Raw genomic sequence first — 20,755 nt, 5'->3', positions numbered from 1 at the left:
AGGTGTGATCAAGATATGTTCAGGGTGGATTCGCACCTTGTTTTCCTTCTTCTTGAAGGGGGGAAGATGACATGAAAGGCCCTTGGAGATTCATCTGTGTGGCAGAGAGGGGGAAAGGTAACTTCTGCCAGTGTCAACACACCATGGAGGGCATATTAGGAAAAACCCGGACAAGTATGTGCATGTGCACACACGCGTGCCATTTTGGCTATGCTGGAAGATGAGAAGCTCAAGTCTAAATTCGTGAAATAATTTCAGAATTCTGGATTGAGTTTTATGAAGTTAATTTTTAAAAAGTCTGGACAGTAGGCTTTTCTGATGAGTGTTTGGAGTACACAATGGGTGAGCAAGCAAGTGGAGCCATGGACCATTTGGGCCTGGAAAGAATCTGCATTTGCTGCTGATCTGTTGGTCAACTCTCCATCACCCTTCATAACTGATGTCAGCACTCAATTTCCCAGTCGGATTAAAAATCGGCTTCTCTACTTCCACTGGGGCTTCAATGCCCTTCATTTCTATCCTCGGGGACCTGGAGATCAGTTCTTCACTCGTTTATTAGTGGATGCCATGGTTACATCTCTTGCTGGACAGAGGCTCACATTCTGGAAGAATAAAGCGTTAAGGATGGTAATGAGAACCATTTAGATAGGAAGAGAAGAGAAGAGAAGAGAAGAGAAGAGAAGAGAAGAGAAGAGAAGAGAAGAGAAGAGAAGAGAAGAGAAGACGGATTGTAGAGTTTTGTACAAGGCAGCTCATGAAGGCAATAAAGAACACCATCTAGGCTTCCAACGAGCCCTCAGTGACGATGAGGAGTCAGCATAAATGATGGGGCCCATCCTAGAGATTTGGTGATAGATGAGGAGCCAGCATAAATGATGGAGCCCATCCTAGAGATTTGGTGATAGATGAGGAGCCAGCATAAATGATGGGGCCCATCCTAGAGATTTGGTGATANGCCCATCCTAGAGATTTGGTGATAGATGAGGAGCCAGCATAAATGATGGGGCCCATCCTAGAGATTTGGTGATACTGAAGATCTGTCATGCAGACGAGGATTGCAGGGTCTGGGAAGATCTGCATGCTAAGTTAGCATGGATGCAGGAAAATAAGAGTTCTTGCTGGGGCCTTGGGTTGGGATGATAGCAAGGAGGGACAGCAGGGAGCCTTATGCTCATCTGTGAGGATGGAAGGAAGAATTCTGGGTAGGCAGGCACTTGCGTGCCTCCAGAGTCCTCAGTGAGTGTTCAGTACAGCTGTGCCCCTATATTGATGGCATGGGGCCATGGCCTCTGAATGGGAAAGGGCCGCCCCAGGCTTCTGAGCCACTGGAAAGAGGATGGAAGTCTGAACTCACATATAAGAACATGTAGAACATGACAATGAGGTTCAGATCATTGTGAAATGGCTGAGATCTTACTTCAATTGCATTCCTGCTTTGAAAAAAAAATCCTTCATTCAAATACTGGGACATAGTCAACTGCTCTCCAGTGGACAGAGGACTTTACAAGATCTGTCAAGTACAGGGCAAACTCTACAGATAACCAAAGGTGGTGGTCCTGCCATCATTTTGTGCTGTGTGATTAGGAATATTTGGAGATATTCTTTGGAGGTTTCAGCATTTGTATGATTTTGATGGCTGTTTTGAGTTTTCATTAAAAGACAACAACAACAACAACAACAACAACAACAACAAAAAAACCCCAATGCACAAAATTGTCTTTCCACAAGGGATTCCATACAAAGCTGTGGATACCACACAGTGTTTGGGGGATGTAGGCATGTGTGATATTTAAATCAGAGTGGACGTTCTTATTTTTCCAAACATCAATCATTTCTTTGTAGTGAGTTTCTTCTGCACAGTCACTGTGTGACAGAACACCAGCTCTCTTCTCCCCTATTTGTTCTGTCTTCGAAAGATGCTGCATTTGCACCAAGTGATTCTTCTCTACCAAAAGAGTTAAATTAGCAGCTTGTTGGTGTTTTAGAATTCTTCTGAAGACATTGTTTAGATTTAGTCTCTTGCTTTCCATGATACCAGGAATTAAAAAGGACAGAAGCCTAAGGAACCCCAGCAGGAATCCAGAGAGCCAGGTCTCTGGCCAGCACCAGTTTATACCACTGACTGGTAAACACTCCTGGCCCAGATTGGCACTTTTGTCCTAAAAATGGCCACTGTGGTATGCTGTATTGAATCTCAAGTCAAGACTGAACAGATTTCAGTCCAAACACTAAGCTCTCCGCTGTGAGTGGTCTGGTCCCACCTCCCCTGCATGGCTATTTCTCACTAGCTAGTCACAAAGAGGGTTTGGAGTCACAGTGTTCTTATCTAAGACAAAAATGCTCATGTCGCTCTGACCGATGTAAGAGCAAGACATCTGTGAGTCACACCATCAGGATGCTCCTCGGGAAGACATTAGGATATTTTTGCTTTGAAGTGACAGATTTTAGAGGATTAAACAAGATTGTCATTGATGACTTCCAAAGCTCCCCTTACTGTTCCAGTTCTCAGGAACTTTTTCAGAAATGTGGGCTGTGGAGGCAGACAAACACAGGAACAGCGGTGTGGGTGGTATGGGGGCTGTATTAGAATGGAGGTAACGAGGAATCCTGTGAAACTCTCCTTGTTCTTTGAGGGCAATTTTAGGAGCACTGTGTTTCTGGCAGCACTTTGTAATAGATCTAATGAGGGAAAATATATAACTAGAAAAAAATGTAAAATAAATAACTGGGACAATTCATGTGAGTCACACTTTCCTCTGCCTTGATGATGTAAAGAAAGATGAGCATGGAGCTAATCTAACAGTATAGGAAGCAGTATCACCCTTTGAATGTCCATGAATTCCTGTGAACTTGAAAAAGACAAATCATGCCAGGACAGGGAAGAGGGAGCGGGTGGTTTAGTGAGCGGGGGGGGAGGGGATAGGATAGGGGATTTTTGGAGGGGAAACCACATAAGGGGATAACATTTGAAATGTAAATAAAGAATATATCTAATAAAAAAAAGGGAAAAACAAAAGACAAATCCACTGTCTGAATTCCCCAACATGAACAAATTTAACTCACTTCCTGCACTTGACAACACAGTGAATAACTGCTTCTTTTGTGGGTAAGTTAAAGAAGAATGTTAGGTTCCTGTGTCTCTGCTTGACCAAGAGAAAGGGTTATGTGAGTTAAAGGATTCAGGAAGGGTTCTGGCTACACACAGGTGGTACGGGAAAGTTGTTTATAAATGACACTATGAAGGGAAATGTGTCTCCAGGGGGATTAATAGGAGCCACTATTTACAGATCACAAGAGGGACTGTCCACACATCATGCAGGTTCAGCCTGCAGACCTCGTCTAGTTGAACCTCTGTATTTCACATGGTCTAGGAGAGGAGGAGACGGATGATGGACAGAACTGGTGGCAGAGAGGTCATTACTCTGGGCTTTCTGGGCTCTAGAGTAAATCACTATACCCCGGTCCAAAGTTTCAGTCTGCTTATTCCTCCAGGTGGGTCTGGCTCTACAGGTGCGGATGGAGCCTGTGACTTCATGTCTCTATCAGCTGGAGGCTGCCGTGACGTGGGTCTGCTAACTTCATGCTATGTGCTCTGTTGTCAGCTTCTAGGCCACTCTTGAAGCTTCTCCTCCTGATGCAGGCTCCTCGACCCCATCCACTCCACGTCAGTGTTGGCCATGGTCTTCGTCTGCTATTCTGTATCCTCCAGACAAGGCCTCACATGTCTGTACTCCCTAATGAATCCTTTACCCCAAAGCTTCCATCACAGATGACTCTTCCATCTACAGGTTGTTGGAATGGCAGAGTCCAGGCCTAGGGGACTTGTTGCCAAGGGTTCACAGTGTATTTCACATTTCTAGACAGGAGTCTCCTACATTTTCTTCTTCTGGCATTGAGCTCATCTCCTATACACCCACCTCAGTGAGTGAAAGGACCACATTTTGGATGTCCCTGAAGAACCTCCAACCCAAGATATACACACACACACGTCATTTCTCCCACACAGTTTCCATCCATGCACGTAGGCTGCTCCTTTTGAGGGCTAGCAGACACACCATCAACGACTTATTCCCGAAGACAGAAGCACAAGGTGTAACCAAGCTCGTTCACAGCTTTCCTTTAGGTCCTGTTTAATGGCTGATAGTTAGAAAAGTTTGATGACTTAAATAATTCATTGGAAACTATTAACTATGTCATAGGTGTTTAAACTGTGTGTTTTACTTTGTTTATAAAACATGTGTAATGTGGTTCAAGAACCAAGACAACACATCTCACATTCCCAGGGCCGTTCTTTCTAGCAGGGGATGACTGTGACCCAAGTCCTCCACCTCTGTCCCAATTCCCAGCCTGCTCTTGGAGTCAACTTGAATACTACCTTTTTTCATACTCTTGAATGCTCTTGAATACTACTTTGAACTTATTCATCTCTCAGAAACTTTGGTGGCTCCAGGTAGGCAGCAATCCAACATGGAAACCCTTGGGTTTGCCTTCAGAGCCCTTTGCAGCACAGTTCTTTCTTTCTAAGAGAGAGCCCTTTTTCCTCCTGTGAGAGAGAGGCTATTACTGTCATTTCAGCTTCCTACTCACTCTCTGAAGCAGAAAGCTGATGTGAGGAATCTTTATATACCAGCAGGGGCGGATGCTTAGACACACGGTCCTTAGTGAGTGATTCACTGCTCTTGTGAGCGTTGTGTTCAGTAACGTCTCTTTATTTCTATGTCTATAATTATTGGAGTATGCTATTTGTATAGATTATATTTTAATGAGAAATACCTTATTGGAGATGAGTTTCTTTGCTTCAAACAAAACATTTAATTTTCACTATTGACGATCCTACTCAACCTTTAAAGTTTCTAATTTTCCTTGATCTAAAACTATCCACTATTTTAATAACTGCTTCATGTTTTGTGACATGATAAAAATACAGTTGCATTAAAAGTAGTCGTCTGCTTTTACTGAGATGTTAAGATTCCAGAAAGTGTCCTGGTATCGTCTGAAGGCCCCAGCAATGTCAACTTGATCCTGGCTTAAACATATTGCTCCTCTGTCCTGGTGCAAACAGTAGGCTCTCTTCTCCATCTCCCTCTGTCTGCAGAGGCCCCCCAGTTGGGTTTGTTATTTTTCCTGTAGATCTGAGAATGTCACTGTGCTCCTGTAAAATACTGTTCTATTTTTACTATGCAAAGCAGTTTCTGTGCCTACCAGGTCAACTCTTCCCATCAGAAGCATCCTTCAAAGCCCAGACCTTTTTGTGTGCCATAAGGAGTCCACACTGCGTGCTGGTACCATAAAGAGTCCACACTGTGTGCCGGTACCATAAAGAGTCCATACTGTGTGCTGGTACCTATCTCTCTCTAAACCTTACAACTCATTGGGGGCACTGTGAACATCCCACTGTTCCCATTTCAGTTTTTTCTGGCTTTCTTTTCCTTGTAGCACAAGGGTACTCTGCTTGTAAGATCTTATCCTACATAATCTTCCACCATTTCTCACCTATACACCCTGCTACACACACACACACACACACACACACACACACACACACACACACTCATGCATGCACAAATCCACTGTTTCATGGTCATTTCTAGGACCACGTGGTAGGTAGAATGTGGTCCATAACTTTCAGATGCTTAGACAAGGGACTCTTCTCAACTCTCTTCTCTCCAGGCTGATTTCTCACCGTTTTCTTCCCTTAATGCTTTGCTTGGCTCTTTTGAAGGACAGCCACTATTTTCATAATAAATATGAATATATATTAATTATACTATGAAAAGCTCAACATATTACATTTTCATGGTAGCTTTGGAAACCTACTAAACAGAAATGTTTTTATGTACAGTCTGGTTTTGAATGTCTGAATGTACTTTGAAACATGCTCAAGGATAAATTTATATGAAACGCAAGTTCTCTTTGTTATAAATAGATTGCTCTTGAAGTTTCACTCCAACGTAGAAAAGATAATCACATCTACACACATCTGACAGGGTAGTATACAGTGTGGTATCTGAAGAAGAGAGCTTGATTTGAATTACATGTGATTATGTGCTAGAGCAAATTAGTTGCTCTCACCTAGGACAGAATAGTCTGCAGGACAGGCAGTGATGAATCCAACTACTGTTTTCAGCCCCCTAGTGGATTAGTCACCCTGTGAGCCAATATATTATTTCATTATGTAAATCTTACCAACATAGCAAGAATGCTCCTGAAGGTATCCCATTCCTAAAGGCATAGACCAACAAGAGGCAGGCAAGACCATGCACCCCAAACAGCAGAGGACAGTGTACTAGATCCAGTGTTTTTTGGGGGAGCATGTTTGACTTTCCAAACACAGGCTTAAATGGCATGGGTAATGTTCACCTCCCCGGAGGAAGGTGTGAATCATGGTCAAAAAGAAGCTAGTATGGCACCCCAGAGGGGACATACTAAAGCCACCACAGTCACTTGCCTGGTGCCCCAGTAGGGACACCACTAAAACCACTGCAGTCACTGGGCTATGTGTACATCTATGCGAGCCTGTTCTCAGTACCCGCCGTGGTTCTGCCACACTGTGCTTTAATGCTTGGCTAACTTCTAAATATACAAATGTCCTTGGCACTTCTTCCTGACCTCTTCACCACAATTTTAGAGATTCAAAAACACTTACATTGTTTTCTTATTTCCCCCAAACATGTCAGGTGGCATGTTAATTGTGACTTTTTTTTTTGAGTTATCGTGGTCTTTGCTGTCTTTTGGGGTGCCACTTGTGATTTGTTTTTACACTTACAGTTTACACTTGTTAAAGACCAAGCATGCTCCTTAACTCCAGTGATATGCTGATATTCAGGACTGCATCTTATGCCTGTAACTTTATAAGTGTGCAGAATGCAGTTTCTTGCTCCCTGTACCCCCGCACCTGCCCCCTCGTCCAAGCCTCTGCTCTTCCCCCACTGGCCTATGGCACACGCACTGCTCTTCTTGCTGGTGTCTCAGATCTATTCTTCTCGCCACATAAACACATTAAAAGCACAAGTCAGACCACATCACTAGCTTCCTCTCTTAGTCAGGGTTTCTATTCCTGCACAAAACATCATGACCAAAAAGCAATATGAAGAGAAAAGGATTTATTCAGCTTATGCTTCCACATTGCTTTTCTTCACCAAAGGAGTCAGGACAGGAATTCAACACAAGGCAGGCACTTGGAGGCAGGAGCTGATGCAGAGGCCATGGAGGGATGTTATTTACTGGCTTGCTTCCCCTACCTTGCTCAACCTGCTTTCTTATAGAGCAGAGGAGGGATGGCCCCACCCACAATAGGCCCTCTCACCCTTTATCACTAATTGAGAAAATGCCTTACAGCTGGATCTCGTGGAGGCATTTCCTCAAGGGAGGCTCTTTTCTCTGTGATAACTCCAGCTTGTGTCAATTTGACACATAAAGCCAGCCAGTACACTTCCCTACAGCTTCTCACGAGAAAACCCACGTTTGTTTTTTAATTTTATTCTATTTTTATTTTCTTGTACTTTATGATGTATAGCAAGTGCTTTGAGACACTTGTAGAAAAACAACAACTCGAGGCGATTAACACAAAGGTAAAGCCTGAGAGTCCCTGCTGAAGCCACCTCACCTGTCCTCTCAGCTGGTAGGCGGGGCTTTGCCCATCATGCACCACCACCAGTTCTGCATGGCCACCTTCACTCCACACTGTCTGTTCACTTTCTCCCCTGGGCCCTCCTGGAATGTCCCATCTCCCTGCCGACTTCTTGTCACCGCTCAGAACCTTGCGGCCTGGGAACTACACAGAAACTGTTTCAGGCCCCCACTGCCCTGTACTATCTGATTGATTGGATCAGATCTAAACCAATGTCTTCTGGTCTTCTGACCCCGAGTCCTTGCCTCTCTCACACTGGGGGTCCTTCTCTGATGCATGCTGCCTAACTCTTGACCATCTCTCGATTCCCAGACCGTGAGCCATCATCTTTTCTCTGTATAAGTTCAGGAAGATAAATATGCTCAATAAACAGTTTGAGTCAATAGAGAGGGAAAGTTAGGCACAAGCACAGGTAGTTTCTATTTAATCTTTTACATTTGTATGATACTGTAAGCCAATCAGCTAAAGGGGTGTGTCACTGAGAAAGCATAGGAGAAACAGGCACACTCTCTATCTTTATAAAGTTCATAATAGAAAAGTGTGAGAAATGGTGAGAACAACATCCCTGGGTGACAGTCCCCAGGTATCTATACTGGTCCTTCCTAAAGGTTCCTGGATGTCCTTTTTAATTGTTTAGAAATCAAGAATGCATATTGTTCTATTAGAGAACATTGATGCCTATTTGTGTGGGTGTGTAAGTATTCAGCATACGAAAAAAGAGGGTGTGATGGTTTGTATATGCTTGGCCCAGGGAGTGGCACTATTAGAAGGTGTGGTCCTGTTGAAGTAGGTATGGACTTGTTGGAATGGGTCTGTCACTGTGGGCTCTAAGAACCTCATCCTAGCTGCCTGGAAGCCAGTATCCTGCTAGCAGCCTTCAGATAAAGATATAGAACTCTCAGCTCCTCCTGCACCATGTCTGCCTGGATGCTGCCATGTACCTTGATGATAATAGACTGAACCCCTGAACCTCTAAGTCAGCCCCAATTAATGTTGTTCTTACAAGAGTTGGCTTGGTCATGGTGTCCGTTCACAGCAGTAAAACCCTAACTAAGACAGAGGGAATGAAATGTGAGTACCTGTGACCTGGTTAGAACACTTTTCAGAGATATGCATAACTCTAATGTTGACTCTTCTCAACACTGTTAATTCCAGAGAAGGAGGAGTAATTGAAAAAGTCACTTTATAGGCTATTTTCTGGCTCACAGTTACAGACGATTTATGAAGTGCTCCTAGAGCGATAAAATAAAGGTTATAAACCATTAATTTATTGTGCTAATAAGACCTGAGGGCCCTAACACAACGGCCTCATCTTAAAACATGTGTTTGGGTTTGTTTGTTTGTTTGTTTGTTTTTAAATCAGGATGGTTAAAACTTGAACAGTATCTTGCTTTTCCTTTCACGGTCATCTCCCTATGGTACTATTTTAGATTAATGAAGTAATAAATCCTTCATCCAGCTGATTCTATTTAATGTTATGGTAAATGCTCCTCTTGCTGTTCTCAGCACAGCTCCGGTGAAGACTTTTAGAATCGTATCTCAGACACAGATGAAATGTGGGTCATTCTGTCAAAGTTCCATTAAGAAGTCGGTGACAGCCGGGCAGTGGTGGCACACACCTTTAATCCCAGCACTCCGGAGGCAGAGGCAGGCAGATTTCTGAGTTCAAGGCCAGCCTGGTCTACAAAGTGAGTTCCAGGACAGCCAGGGCTACACAGAGAAACCCTGTCTCGAAANAAAAAAAAAAAAAAAAAAAAAAAAAAAAAAAAAAAAAAAAAAAAGTCGGTGACAGAGAAAGGATGACTGTAGAAGTGTTTTGTTGTGGTTAGTGAACACGCACAGGTGGAAATGTGCGCTCGGTCCCCATCAGAGAAGTCTCTGTGCTGTGGGCAGTGGTTAACACAAAGTCACTGCAGTTCAGACACGCCCCTCCGGACCACGCTCCTGAGACCACGCCCCTGAGGCCGCGCCCCTTGGGACCATGCCCGCCCCTCTGGATAACACCTTTCTGGGCCACACCTTTCTGGATAACACCTCTCTAGATCACATCCCTCTGGACCACACCTCCTCTGACCACACCCCTCTGGATCACATCCTTCTGCATAACACCCATCTAGATCACACCCCTCTAGACCATGCCTCTCTGGGTCACACTTTCTGGACCACACCCCCTGCCTGAGGCATAGGGACCGTCATAGGAGAGGGAGTACCGTGAGAGTCATATGACTCCTGAGCATGACAGTACTCAAAAACTCACACAGGTGTGATTGCCTATACAATACATGCACAATACCAAGCTAATCACCATGCCAGTCACCAAGCCAGCATGGCACAAGGACCCTCATAGCTGAGAGCTCAACTGTCAATGACCGGGATGGAACACTGCTTTCCTTAAGGGTTTGGCCCTAAACGTGTAAGTCTATGGTTATAGCAAACTGAAATCAATGGACAAAATGTTTGATTGGGGTGAGGCCTGGGAGAGTTGGTGGCATTTGAGAGAGTCAGGGAGGAGAAATTTGTGTGAGTATGATCAAGTATGTTTTATATGAAATTCTTAAAATATTAATGTTATATTAAACATTTTAAGATGACTTAAGGATTTGGTTTCTATGAGTGAACTTTATTGCTTCTTGGAGTTTCTCAGACTCTGTCTGTCTGTGTCTCTCCCTATCTTACACATGCACAGAGAGAGAGAGAGGGAGAGAGAGAGAGAGAGAGAGATACACAGATACAGACATAGATAGACACACACACACAGACACACTCAGACACACAGACAGACACATACTCAGATACACACTCAGACATACACAGACAGACAGACACATGCACGCACACAATGATATCCCACTGTACAGGCAGTTGAGATGAAGGTGAAGTTCCCATGGCATTTCTTGCTTCAGTCTGCATGATCTTGCAGAGGGACCTTGGGAGCATCCTGTCTCCAGCGTATTTTCCAGCCACTGGATGACATAGTGTCTCTGAGGTTGGACTCTAAAATCATCACTGCCTCTGGGAACAACCTCCTGGGACCTATTTCTAAGGCTGCACTGGATGCCCTTCCCCTTCCCTCCTTCCTTCCACCCAAACTGGCAGGAACCAGCAGAAAACATTCCCTCCAAGTCTGTTTGACAGTGTTCTGAGAGGGAGCAAGGCCACGCCCAGCCCAACTCCCTGTGGCTCTCAGTGCCTGCTCTGCAGTGCCTGGCATCCCGGAACACTCAGACAGATCTGCTTCTCCACCCTCCGTCCCTCCAGATGGCAGAGGAATGAATATAGCATTCAAATAACAACACAGAAGAAAGCACCCTATAACCAGTTGATGCATATAAAACGTGTGAAAAGCAGATTATACCGCTTATTTTTCCTCTTAGAATTAGTTTCAGAGGTTTTCCTTTTACAGAAATGAAAGAGCAAGGAAAACAAGATTATTCCTGGGGGGGAGGGGCCTAAAGTTTGCTGGTGGGGCATCTCCCTAGCAGAGGTGTATAACTAGAGACTGGTTACATCAAATTTATCTCAAAGTTAACACTGAATGAAAAGTGAACATATTGCAAAAGATAAAATGCAATAATAAATAATTATATTACAAATCATGGATGGTTCAATGTCTGGTTTAAAACTATGACTTAAGTCTATTTGGATTTACCTCTCATACAAATAAGCAATTCATGAACTGTTTAGTAAAGAAAAATACATCTTGTCTGAAGAAAACAAAGTTTGGAAACAGTCATGAAGATCCTACTCAAAGACCATTTCTACTAACTTCCATTCCTCTTAGCAAAGACACTGGTACTCAAAGTCTGCCTTGCAAATAAGGGTGTGTCTCTGAGTAGCTACACACACACACACACACACACATACACACACACACACACGCCTATATATATAAATACAAACATATTTGTGTGTGTGTGTATATATATATATATATATATATATATATACATACAAATATTAAGTTATTTTATGTGTGTGTATGTGCCTGAGTGCATGTGTGTGTGTGTGTGTGTATGTGTGTGTATGTATGTATGTATGGTGCACTACCCATGGGCAGTGCCCATGGAAACTTAGGGAGGGTGTCAGAGGCCCTAGAGCTGGAGTTATAGGAGCCTGTGCCCTGCCTGATGTAGGTGTTAGAAGACAAACCTGATTCTTCTGCAAGAGCAGCAAGTGCTCTGAGCTATTGTGGCCCCATAGTTGTGTGTGTGTGTGTGTGTGTGTGTGTGTGTGTGTATGTATATATACATGCATATATATATATATATATATATATATATATATATATATAATATGTGTGTGTTTGTGTATGCATTTGTATATGTTTTTACTTTATTATTTATTTTATGTCCTTAGCATTTGCCTGCATATGAGTCTGGGTACCACTGGCTTGTCTGACTCCCACAGGGATGAGAGGAAGACACTGGATCCCTGAAAATGGAGTTAGAGATGTTCATGAGCTGCCCTGTGGGTGAGGGGAATTGAAACCAAACCGTCTGAAAAGCAGCAAGTGCTATAACCGATGAGCTGTCTCTCAGCCCTCAGTTCCTGGTGTTTTAAACATGATGGTCTGGGTTAAACATGAATAGGAAACCACCAACAAGAAGGTTCCCTCCCCTACGTCCTGGTTTTCTTCCCCTTTCTTTGAAATAAAGCCACATTATGTAAGGACAGTGCCGTGGGGGAGTTTGCCAGAACCGGTATTTACCAGCTTGAGCTGTAAAAGAAAGCTGAGCTCTTCTGGTGCAGTAAGAGGATGTATGTGTGAGAGTCACAATGGGAAGTACAGATTGGAAAGTCAGAACCTGTGGAGCCACCTATAGCTTTTACAGAGATTCTCAACAAAATCTAGCCTTATTTGGAATAGTTTATGCCTAGACTGCACATAGGCTACTTTATGCATTGTGTGGTCATTTTCCAGCACAGACTTGATGGATCAATACATTTCTTATAAGCATAGACATAGCAAAATCCCACTTGGCTCCCCTCTAAGACATGACATGTACTAGTTTTCTGCTGTGACCCAATTTGACAATTCACAATTGCGTGTCTATGTGAAGTACCCAGCATGTATCACTGGTGGTTCCTTATTCTCAGGTCCAGTTGCAATGCTCAGGCAAAAGCTGGGTACTACTGCAGGGACAATGCTCTGGGCATAGAGGACACCTTCAGAGCCAGCCTGCAACAGGAAGTGGTACTAGGTCTTCCCTCGTCTGCACAGTGAATTATAAACACAGAAAGACACCGGCTGCAAGGGGCAGGCTGCTCGCGGATGTAGGAGTATGGAAGTACCTGGGATCAAAGCTCTACAGTGAAGCCCAATCCGCCCCTTTCAAGTTCTGAAGCCTGGACAGAATGACTCCGCAGGGCTGCCATAAAAGGCAGAAATCGAGCCAAATGCAAGAAGAAGGTTGAGGCAGACTCTAGGTTGGTTTGAGCGCAGGTGAGGTGAATAGAAGCTGGATCCCCAGATTCAGGGAAGATGCTGATCCAGCAGCCAATCTCTGGGGACCAGCATCCTCACTTCTACACTGTGGCTACTTTCTTCTTTTCCACAGAGAGGCTATTAGACTAGAAGTCAATAAAATGGAGAAAGTGCTGAGTGGTCACCTCACAACACACAGACAAAGGGGATTGGCTATTCGCCCCAAACTCCCCATGTCCTGATAACCATCCAATGACATTCAATAAACCACGTGTTTGTCCTCACCTATCTCCACACACCCCTCCCCCACCTCTATCCTTCCTCACTCTACCTTCCCCTACTTCCTCCATTTCTCTCTCAATGGGGAATAAAACACCTAACAGCTCCCAAGATCTGACGCCTCTAATCAGTGCTTGTGCGCGTCTGCGAGGAAGCATACACGGGAACCATGAAGCTGCCGTCTCACTCTGAAGACTTAAGGTTGACTGTATCAGGTCTGATCGACGTTAAGGACAAATGGCAAAAGCCACTCTGAGACTTGAGTGACAGTAAAAGAGTAAACCTGTCGGGGGCTGGAGGCATGGCTTAGTGGTTCAGAGAACCTGGTGCTTTTACATCGGGACACAGAGGTGTGTCTCCCAGTGCTCACATCAGCTGACTCACAACTGCATGTAGCTGTGATCTGACACCTCCTCCTGGCCTCTGCACGTGTGGCACGTGCACTTAGGCATACACACACACACACACACACACACACACACACACACACACACACAGAAACTTAAAAATAGATAAATAAAAATATGATATTTTAGTAAAGAGAGTTGAATTCCTAGCTAACACCTTGCATGGGTTCATGGGATGTAAAAGTAGTGCTCCTTTTAAAGATGTGGGTAAATAACCATTAATTCAACATTGACTAGTTAGTGTCCAATGCTGAATGTCACCGCCCTGTGCCTTCTGTCATGCAGCCCCTTACTAAACTTTACTTAATTTCTGAACCGATTCACAACCCAGAGTGGAATCAATGGCAGAACTCATTAGCAGATGTACTTGGGGGGAAATCTCTCTCTCTCTCTCTCTCTCTCTCTCTCTCTCTCTCTCTCTCTGTTTGTGTCTCTGTTTCTCTCAGACACACACACAAATGCACGCACACATGCATACACACACACCTCCATAGTTACCTCCCTCTTGTATTTTCAACTTTATTGTATGAAAAAGAAAAAAAAAAAATCAGGCTGGGCTAGTGAGATGGCTCAGCCGTTAAGAGCACTTGCTGATCTTGCAGAATTTCTGGGTTTGAGCTCTAGCGTCCACATGGTGGCTCAAACCATCTGCAATTTTAGGCTTAGGAGATCCAGTGCCTGGATCTTGTCTCTGCTGGAACCAGACGTGCATGTGAGGCACATATATGCAGGCACCTACAAATACACATACAAGAAAAATGAATCTTTTTTCTTAAGTAAGGAGAAAATATATTTGTGTGATGAGATGAAAATTCGTCCCTATTAAAATATATTTGATTTTTGTTTTTAAAAGTACCAATGTGGGTTTCAATTTAACATCCTCTTCCGTGGCTGTGCCAAGTAGCCCATCCTGGACACAGACCTGGGAAGATTGATGCCAAGCAGCTTACATCAATGTGCATCCCAGTGTCCTCCTGTGATTGACACCAACGTACACACTGGGAATCCTGATTGGCTATTAGCACTGATAGCAGCTTCCCTACTGGGAGAAGTGTTTCAGAGTCTCTCGGCGTCTGAACACACACACACGCACACACACACACACACACACACACACACACACACACACACCAGTGAACACCGGAGAGTATTCTTTATAGAAACATTACACACCCCGAAACCTTTTACATCATGCTATGCTTAAACCACTACTCTACAATTACCTACTTAAAACTCCCAGCAATGATTAAGCGGAAATGACCTCAGCTCCCCACAATCTTGCTAAACCATACTCTCTGTGGAGCCCACACTGATGTCTCAGGCTCCGGAGTGGGGAGCTGACATCACTCGGGGTTAGTAATTTCTTCCTTTTTAAATCCAATCTCAGCACCGACCGACTGCGAAACCATGACAACCCAGCATGAGTAAGCGTCCTCCCTCAGACTGTGACTTAAAGTCCAACTTCCACCAAGATTAAATAAGAAGAAAGGGAAGAAGGAAAACAAAGGAGGAGCTTGGGTGGTTGGAGGTGAAGTCGTGACTCTTCTGTGCTTGAGCCGGGTTCTTTGTGCTCTTGGTCACAGGGGAGTGTACCTGTGACACTACTTTCTCTGATGGCTACATGAAAGCCATGTAGCTCTCAGACACATTCTGATGTGTGCAGACATCTGCTCCCCTCGGCTTCTGAAATGGCATCCCCATGTTCACCCCCATCAAGGAACCTGCACGTCTACTCAGAGAACAACAGACTTTAAACCTGAGGTCATTTTGCAGTGATGTATACCTCACAAAAGCTCCCCCTCCCATCCCCTGTGTCACCTTTGACCTCCAAGGAGTCCAGGATTTCATTCTCCACTCAAATCCCCTTTTCCTAAAGACAGCCAAAGATGCTCTCTTGATACCATTTAAGGTGCCCTTCCATCTCTAGTGGGGTGGCCCCATGTTAGTTTGCCTTAAGTTATTTCTTTCCTGTGCCAGCTCAGTGATTGCTGCCCTGGGCTCCTATGAGCTACCACCTCATGTGTAACACGGAACATAGGGAGAAGCTCTGAGACTCAAAACTTGGCCACTTGTTAATGCTCAAAGGGGAGGCAAGGGGGTAAGGGGAGCGGAAGAAATGCCCAAAGATCCCACTCTGTGCCTACTGCACACAACCATCACAGTTCTCATGGGGAATAGCTCTGCAAGCTCATGGAAGATCAATACAGAAACCTAAGTCATATATTTTCAGTTAATATTTGTACACTACCTCAATGTTTCATCTAAAACATGCCACAGAAAGAATTGACAAATACTACAGTAAGCTTTTTGTTCCTGTCACCCACCCAGTTTCAGGGTAGCAAGACCCAGCTGTCACCTCCGAGGTAGATGTGTGGCTTGGGATGATTGAAAAGGTTTGGCTTCTACAAGCCACCAAGAGTGACTGTGAGAGACAGAGCAAAGAGAAACCAGAGCGGGGTTGAGGAGCAGCTTCCCCCTAGCCTGCAGGCCTGGCTCCAGTACAAAGTTTGTTTTGCTCAAGACTGTTTCCTTACTCTGTGGGTTTTTTGAGTTCTTCTCCTTTTATAGTTTGGATCTTATGTGTCTCCTAAATGCTCAAGTGCTGATGGCTTGGGTCCTTGCCCGTGACTACGGAGAAGTGGTGGTCCATTAAAAGCTGAAGCTAGAGAGATGAAGCTGGGCCACTGGGGCTGTGCTGAAGTAGGAGACACTGGGACCCAGGGGGTCTCCCTCTTGTTTCTTCCTCTCCCTTCCTTTCCTATTCTTCCTGAGCGGTCACCTCTATCTTCCCCTCTCTCTTCTCCTCTCCTTCATCCACTCGGTAATCTGACTGTCTTTATTCACACACGTACATCGTGTGTGATGCTCAGTCTGCCGAAGCCCGGACACAACAGCTCCATAGACTGAAGCTGTGAGGCAAGGCAACCTTTTCTCTTCATCCTCTATCTACCTCAGGTTCTTTGTCACAGAGCTGGAAAGGTGACCGATATGGGTACATCTTAGATGCTTTACAAAGTGTGAGTGAGTAGGCATGAATTGAGCCAACTGACCAAGCTCAGTAGTTCTCTGTGTTGCTGTAAAAGTGGCTCGTCTCTTGTGTTGCCTCCATGGCGCTAAACCCCACAAATCACACAGAATGACATGTTTCCAGCGAGTGCAGGGAGTGCTGGGCCTTGCCAAACATATCAAGGGGGTTTGTTTTTGCCAGGAAGGGCTGGTGGCTACCACCATGACTCACACCTTTAAAACCCCAGCCGTCTATTTTCATAGTCCATAGGCCACTAACCTGCCAACCTTGTAGTTTACACCGCTGGAGAACAAGTCGACATCTCTCCTCAGCAGCCTGACCCTTCTTCTCGCCCAGAAGAACAGAAGCCAGTGGCTCGTATCTGTTGGGAAACAAGCACAAGAATAAATGACCATTCAGTTGATGATAAGATTCAACAGGACTGGGCAGTGGTGGCGCACACCTTCAATCCCAGCACTTGGGAGGCAGAGGCAGGAGGATTTCTGAGTTCGAGGCCAGCCTGGTCTATAGAGTGAGTTCCAGGAGGGCCAGAGCTACACAGCGGAAACCCCATCTCGACAAAACAAAACAAAAACAAAAAGATTCAACAGGGCCAGCTTATCACACCACTTGTCAGATTTTTTCATTTTACCTGAAAATCCTTAAATATCTCATAGACTAGGTGCATACCAGCCAAGTGTGAATAACTACTACCTTCTACAGAGAAAATTATCCTTGAAATGAGTTAAGTATATTTTCAACTTATACGTAGTGTTGTCGTACGAAGACACAAACCACTTATTCACAGAAAATTGGAAGAGATTAAAAATTAATCTATTAGTTACCATTTAAATATTTGGCTTGGCCTTGTATAAAGAAAACAACTTTTTAAAAAAACATTCAAGCATCTTTTAAATTACTACTTGAGGAAAGATTTAGGTAGTTTTCAGTAAAGAAATATTAAGACAGTGAAAATTCTTATTTCAAGGGTGATAGAAAGACTTCCTCCCTATATATTGAGTATTTTAAATTCTCAAGGGACATTTTTATTTTTAGATATTATCACTGAGTCTTTGAGTCCCACTTATTACCTGAGACTTATAGCAGTAGAGTGGTTTCCCATAGCTTTTTCAAACATTTAAAAAGTTATATAACAGTCATTAAATTTATTCAAATATATTGAACTTAAGTTATGTAACTGGACACATAAGCAAAATGGCACTGAAGGAAAGAGTGGGGAAGGGGAGGGGGAGTGGAAGAAATGCCCAAAAATCTTACACTGTGTCTACTGCACACAACCATCACAGTTCTCATGGGGAATAGCTCTGCAGGCTCATGGAAGATCGATACAGAAACCTAAGTCATATATTTTCAGTTAATATTTATACACTACCTCAACATGCCACAGAAAAAATTGACAAATACTACAGTAAGCTTTTTGTTCCCGTCACCCACCCAGTTTCAGGGTAGCAAGACCCAGCTGTCACCTCCGAGGTAGATGTGTGGCCTGGGATGATTGAGAAGAAGGTTTGGCTTCTATAAGCCACCTAGGGTGACACTGGGAATAAGTCACAGGTGGTAAAGCATGGCTGAGCGGGAGTGAAACCAGGACCACCTGGCTTCAAGGTCAGTCTCTCCCCAGACATCTGCTGAAGCGCAGCTGAGACCCGAAAGCCCAGTCCAGTCAGTCCCAGAGCAGAAAAGTGAGACCATGAGTCACAGAAGCCCAATCATGATTGTCATCAACGACGGTCATAGGTGGGAGGAGGGTCTCAGCCTGCTGACCTCTGAGTGACCACGCCCCTTCCACAGCAAAGCAGAACCTGTATTAAACGCAGGTCAGTGAGTACCCTCAGGAAAGCCCAGGTGAAGACAGAACTACACAGAGAAACGAGACAAGGCACTCTCTTGGACAGAAGACATGATCGATCACGTGTGAACCTACAGCTGCCATTGGTCCAGGGCATGGGAGCCTCCGACAGCACTGGTGTACAGACCCCCCATTCCATGGTTCCCAGGTCTCCTGAAGACTCTATGTGCAAGCTTCATGTGCTCTCTTTTGGAAACCTGCTGACTACAAATAAGACACAGCTTCCTGGCTAGTCTGTTCTTTCCTGTTCTCTGCAACTCCCTGGACTGGAACAAGGCGACTATTGTGACTTCACTCCATGTCACCCCAAGTTCCCTCATTCAGGCTCAAATGATCTATGTCACTTTGTAGACTGAATCAAAAAGAGCCCCAGAACCCTGAGTGGCCATCTGCAGCCCTTCTTCAGGAACATGGAGGAGGCTAGAGTGGCTGTAAGAAAGGAGGCCACAAGCCAGGCTCCTGAGAAGAGCTTAGAAGGTGACAGAACAGGTGAGGATAGAGTGACCTGCAGGTGACCAGTAGGACTTGGCTTCGAGAGAGCCTGTGAGCAAGGTATATGCAAAAGGAGCCAGCATATCTGAGTCTGGAAGCATCAGCAGGACTGGGACGCAGTGGGGTTTGAGCCAAGATCAGGCCAAGAAACTGACACACGAGCTGGGTCAAGAAGGGGATGCTGGGAAGTGCAATCAGTTTCATAGACTCTTGGAAAGCAAGCGAGAGCAGGAGGGGAGTTTAGGTGTCTATGAGTGTCCCTTCCCTCTCTGTTGCCGGGTGACTCCCTGTGGCTGACTCTTAAGGCTCCACTGCCTTGACCTGGTGATGGAGCAGGGCAGGAATGATGGTTTTGGAAACTGAGTCACTTCTGTTACAGTGCTTCATACTTGGTGCTCCCATGAGTCTAACACCTGAAGATGCATTGGAGGATGCACAGTCCTTCCTTTTTGTACAGCATGTCTCCGTCTACCCTTGACACCCTTCTGGATGCCTACTTCCCACTTTGCCCATCTACAGTAAGAGTGGGTTTCAAGGCTTCCAAGAGCCTCTCTCGTATGGGTACCAGAGATGCTGTGCCACCTTCATGACCAGGAACCAAGCACACATCTCTTTTCAGCACTGTGGATGTGATAGAATAAAAACAGAGATGAAACCACGAACCAAAGAGTATACATGGAGGGATCCATGGCTCCAGATTCTTATGTAACAGAGGATAGTCTTATCTGACATCAATGGGAGGGGAGGCTAGATGTCCTAGAGTGGGGGGATGCTAGAGTGGTGAGGGGGGAGTGGGTGAGTGAGTGGAGGAGCACCCTCATAGAGGCAAGGGGGCCTGGGATGGGGGGAATGGGGTGGGAAGGTTGTGGAGGGGTAACCGGGAGGGTGGATATCATTTGAAATATAAACGAATAAAATGATTTAAACAAACAAACAAACAAACAAAGAAACCAGAAACCCAGTGTCATTCAGAATCCCAAGTTGAAAAGACTCCACACTGGGGTCATTTTGAGGTCTCTGTGCTTTAAGAGGGACAGATCAAAGTTAGACACAGAGAAAAGTCAACAGCGTGTGAGGTCCCAAGAAGGCCTCCAAAGGACACAAGTGAGCACTTCCTCTTGTAGGCCAATGTCCCTTTCAGTGTAAAGGACAAAGCTGACATCCTATTTCACAGAGCCCGGGATTTGTTTTTTAATCCAGATTAACATAGAGGTTTTAAAATAACAACTTTCAAAGGAAATGAGGAGGTAACAGAATCATTTTCTTAGGAAAACACAAGCTAAGTAAATCAAGCTGTCTTTTCTAACCCCCAAGTGTTCCTGTGAATTTGTTTCTGTTTATTGAATATTGACATTTCCTTTTACTCTCAAAGAAAGTTCTGTTGTAAAAGTGAAAGTTCTGCTTTTTTTTTTTTTTTTGGCTCCTGAAACCCCTTAAAATTTTAATTATCTCAATAAATATTTATTGAGCATCTATTATGAGCAAGCAGTCCTGCCAAGAAACGTCTAGATCAGCAGTGGAGTAGGGAGGTGATGGGCTTTCTCTGCCTGTGCTCAACTGTAAAGCAAGGCTTTCCTGGATGAAGGCTGCGTTTCAGGAAAGAAGTGTTTTTTCTTATTTCGGAAGCTTAAGAAATGCAACATTT

The 20,755-nt window shown here is 44.5% G+C and overlaps 1 protein-coding gene across 2 annotated transcripts in view; it reads right to left on the bottom strand.

The window, feature by feature from the left end:
• Positions 1-20,755, bottom strand: part of Myo16 (myosin XVI) — a 490,479-nt gene that overhangs the window by 83,330 nt on the left and 386,394 nt on the right. For both annotated transcript variants that reach the window (XM_021218659.1, XM_029531821.1), the window contains exon 28: positions 17,028-17,130. In XM_021218659.1, coding sequence (XP_021074318.1) covers positions 17,028-17,130 — 103 coding nt within the window. The remainder of the gene's footprint in view (positions 1-17,027; positions 17,131-20,755) is intronic.

Source organism: Mus pahari, chromosome 19 (assembly GCF_900095145.1).
Source record: "Mus pahari chromosome 19, PAHARI_EIJ_v1.1, whole genome shotgun sequence".
NCBI lineage: Eukaryota > Metazoa > Chordata > Mammalia > Rodentia > Muridae > Mus > Mus pahari.
This window is presented reverse-complemented; position numbering and strand designations above follow the sequence as displayed.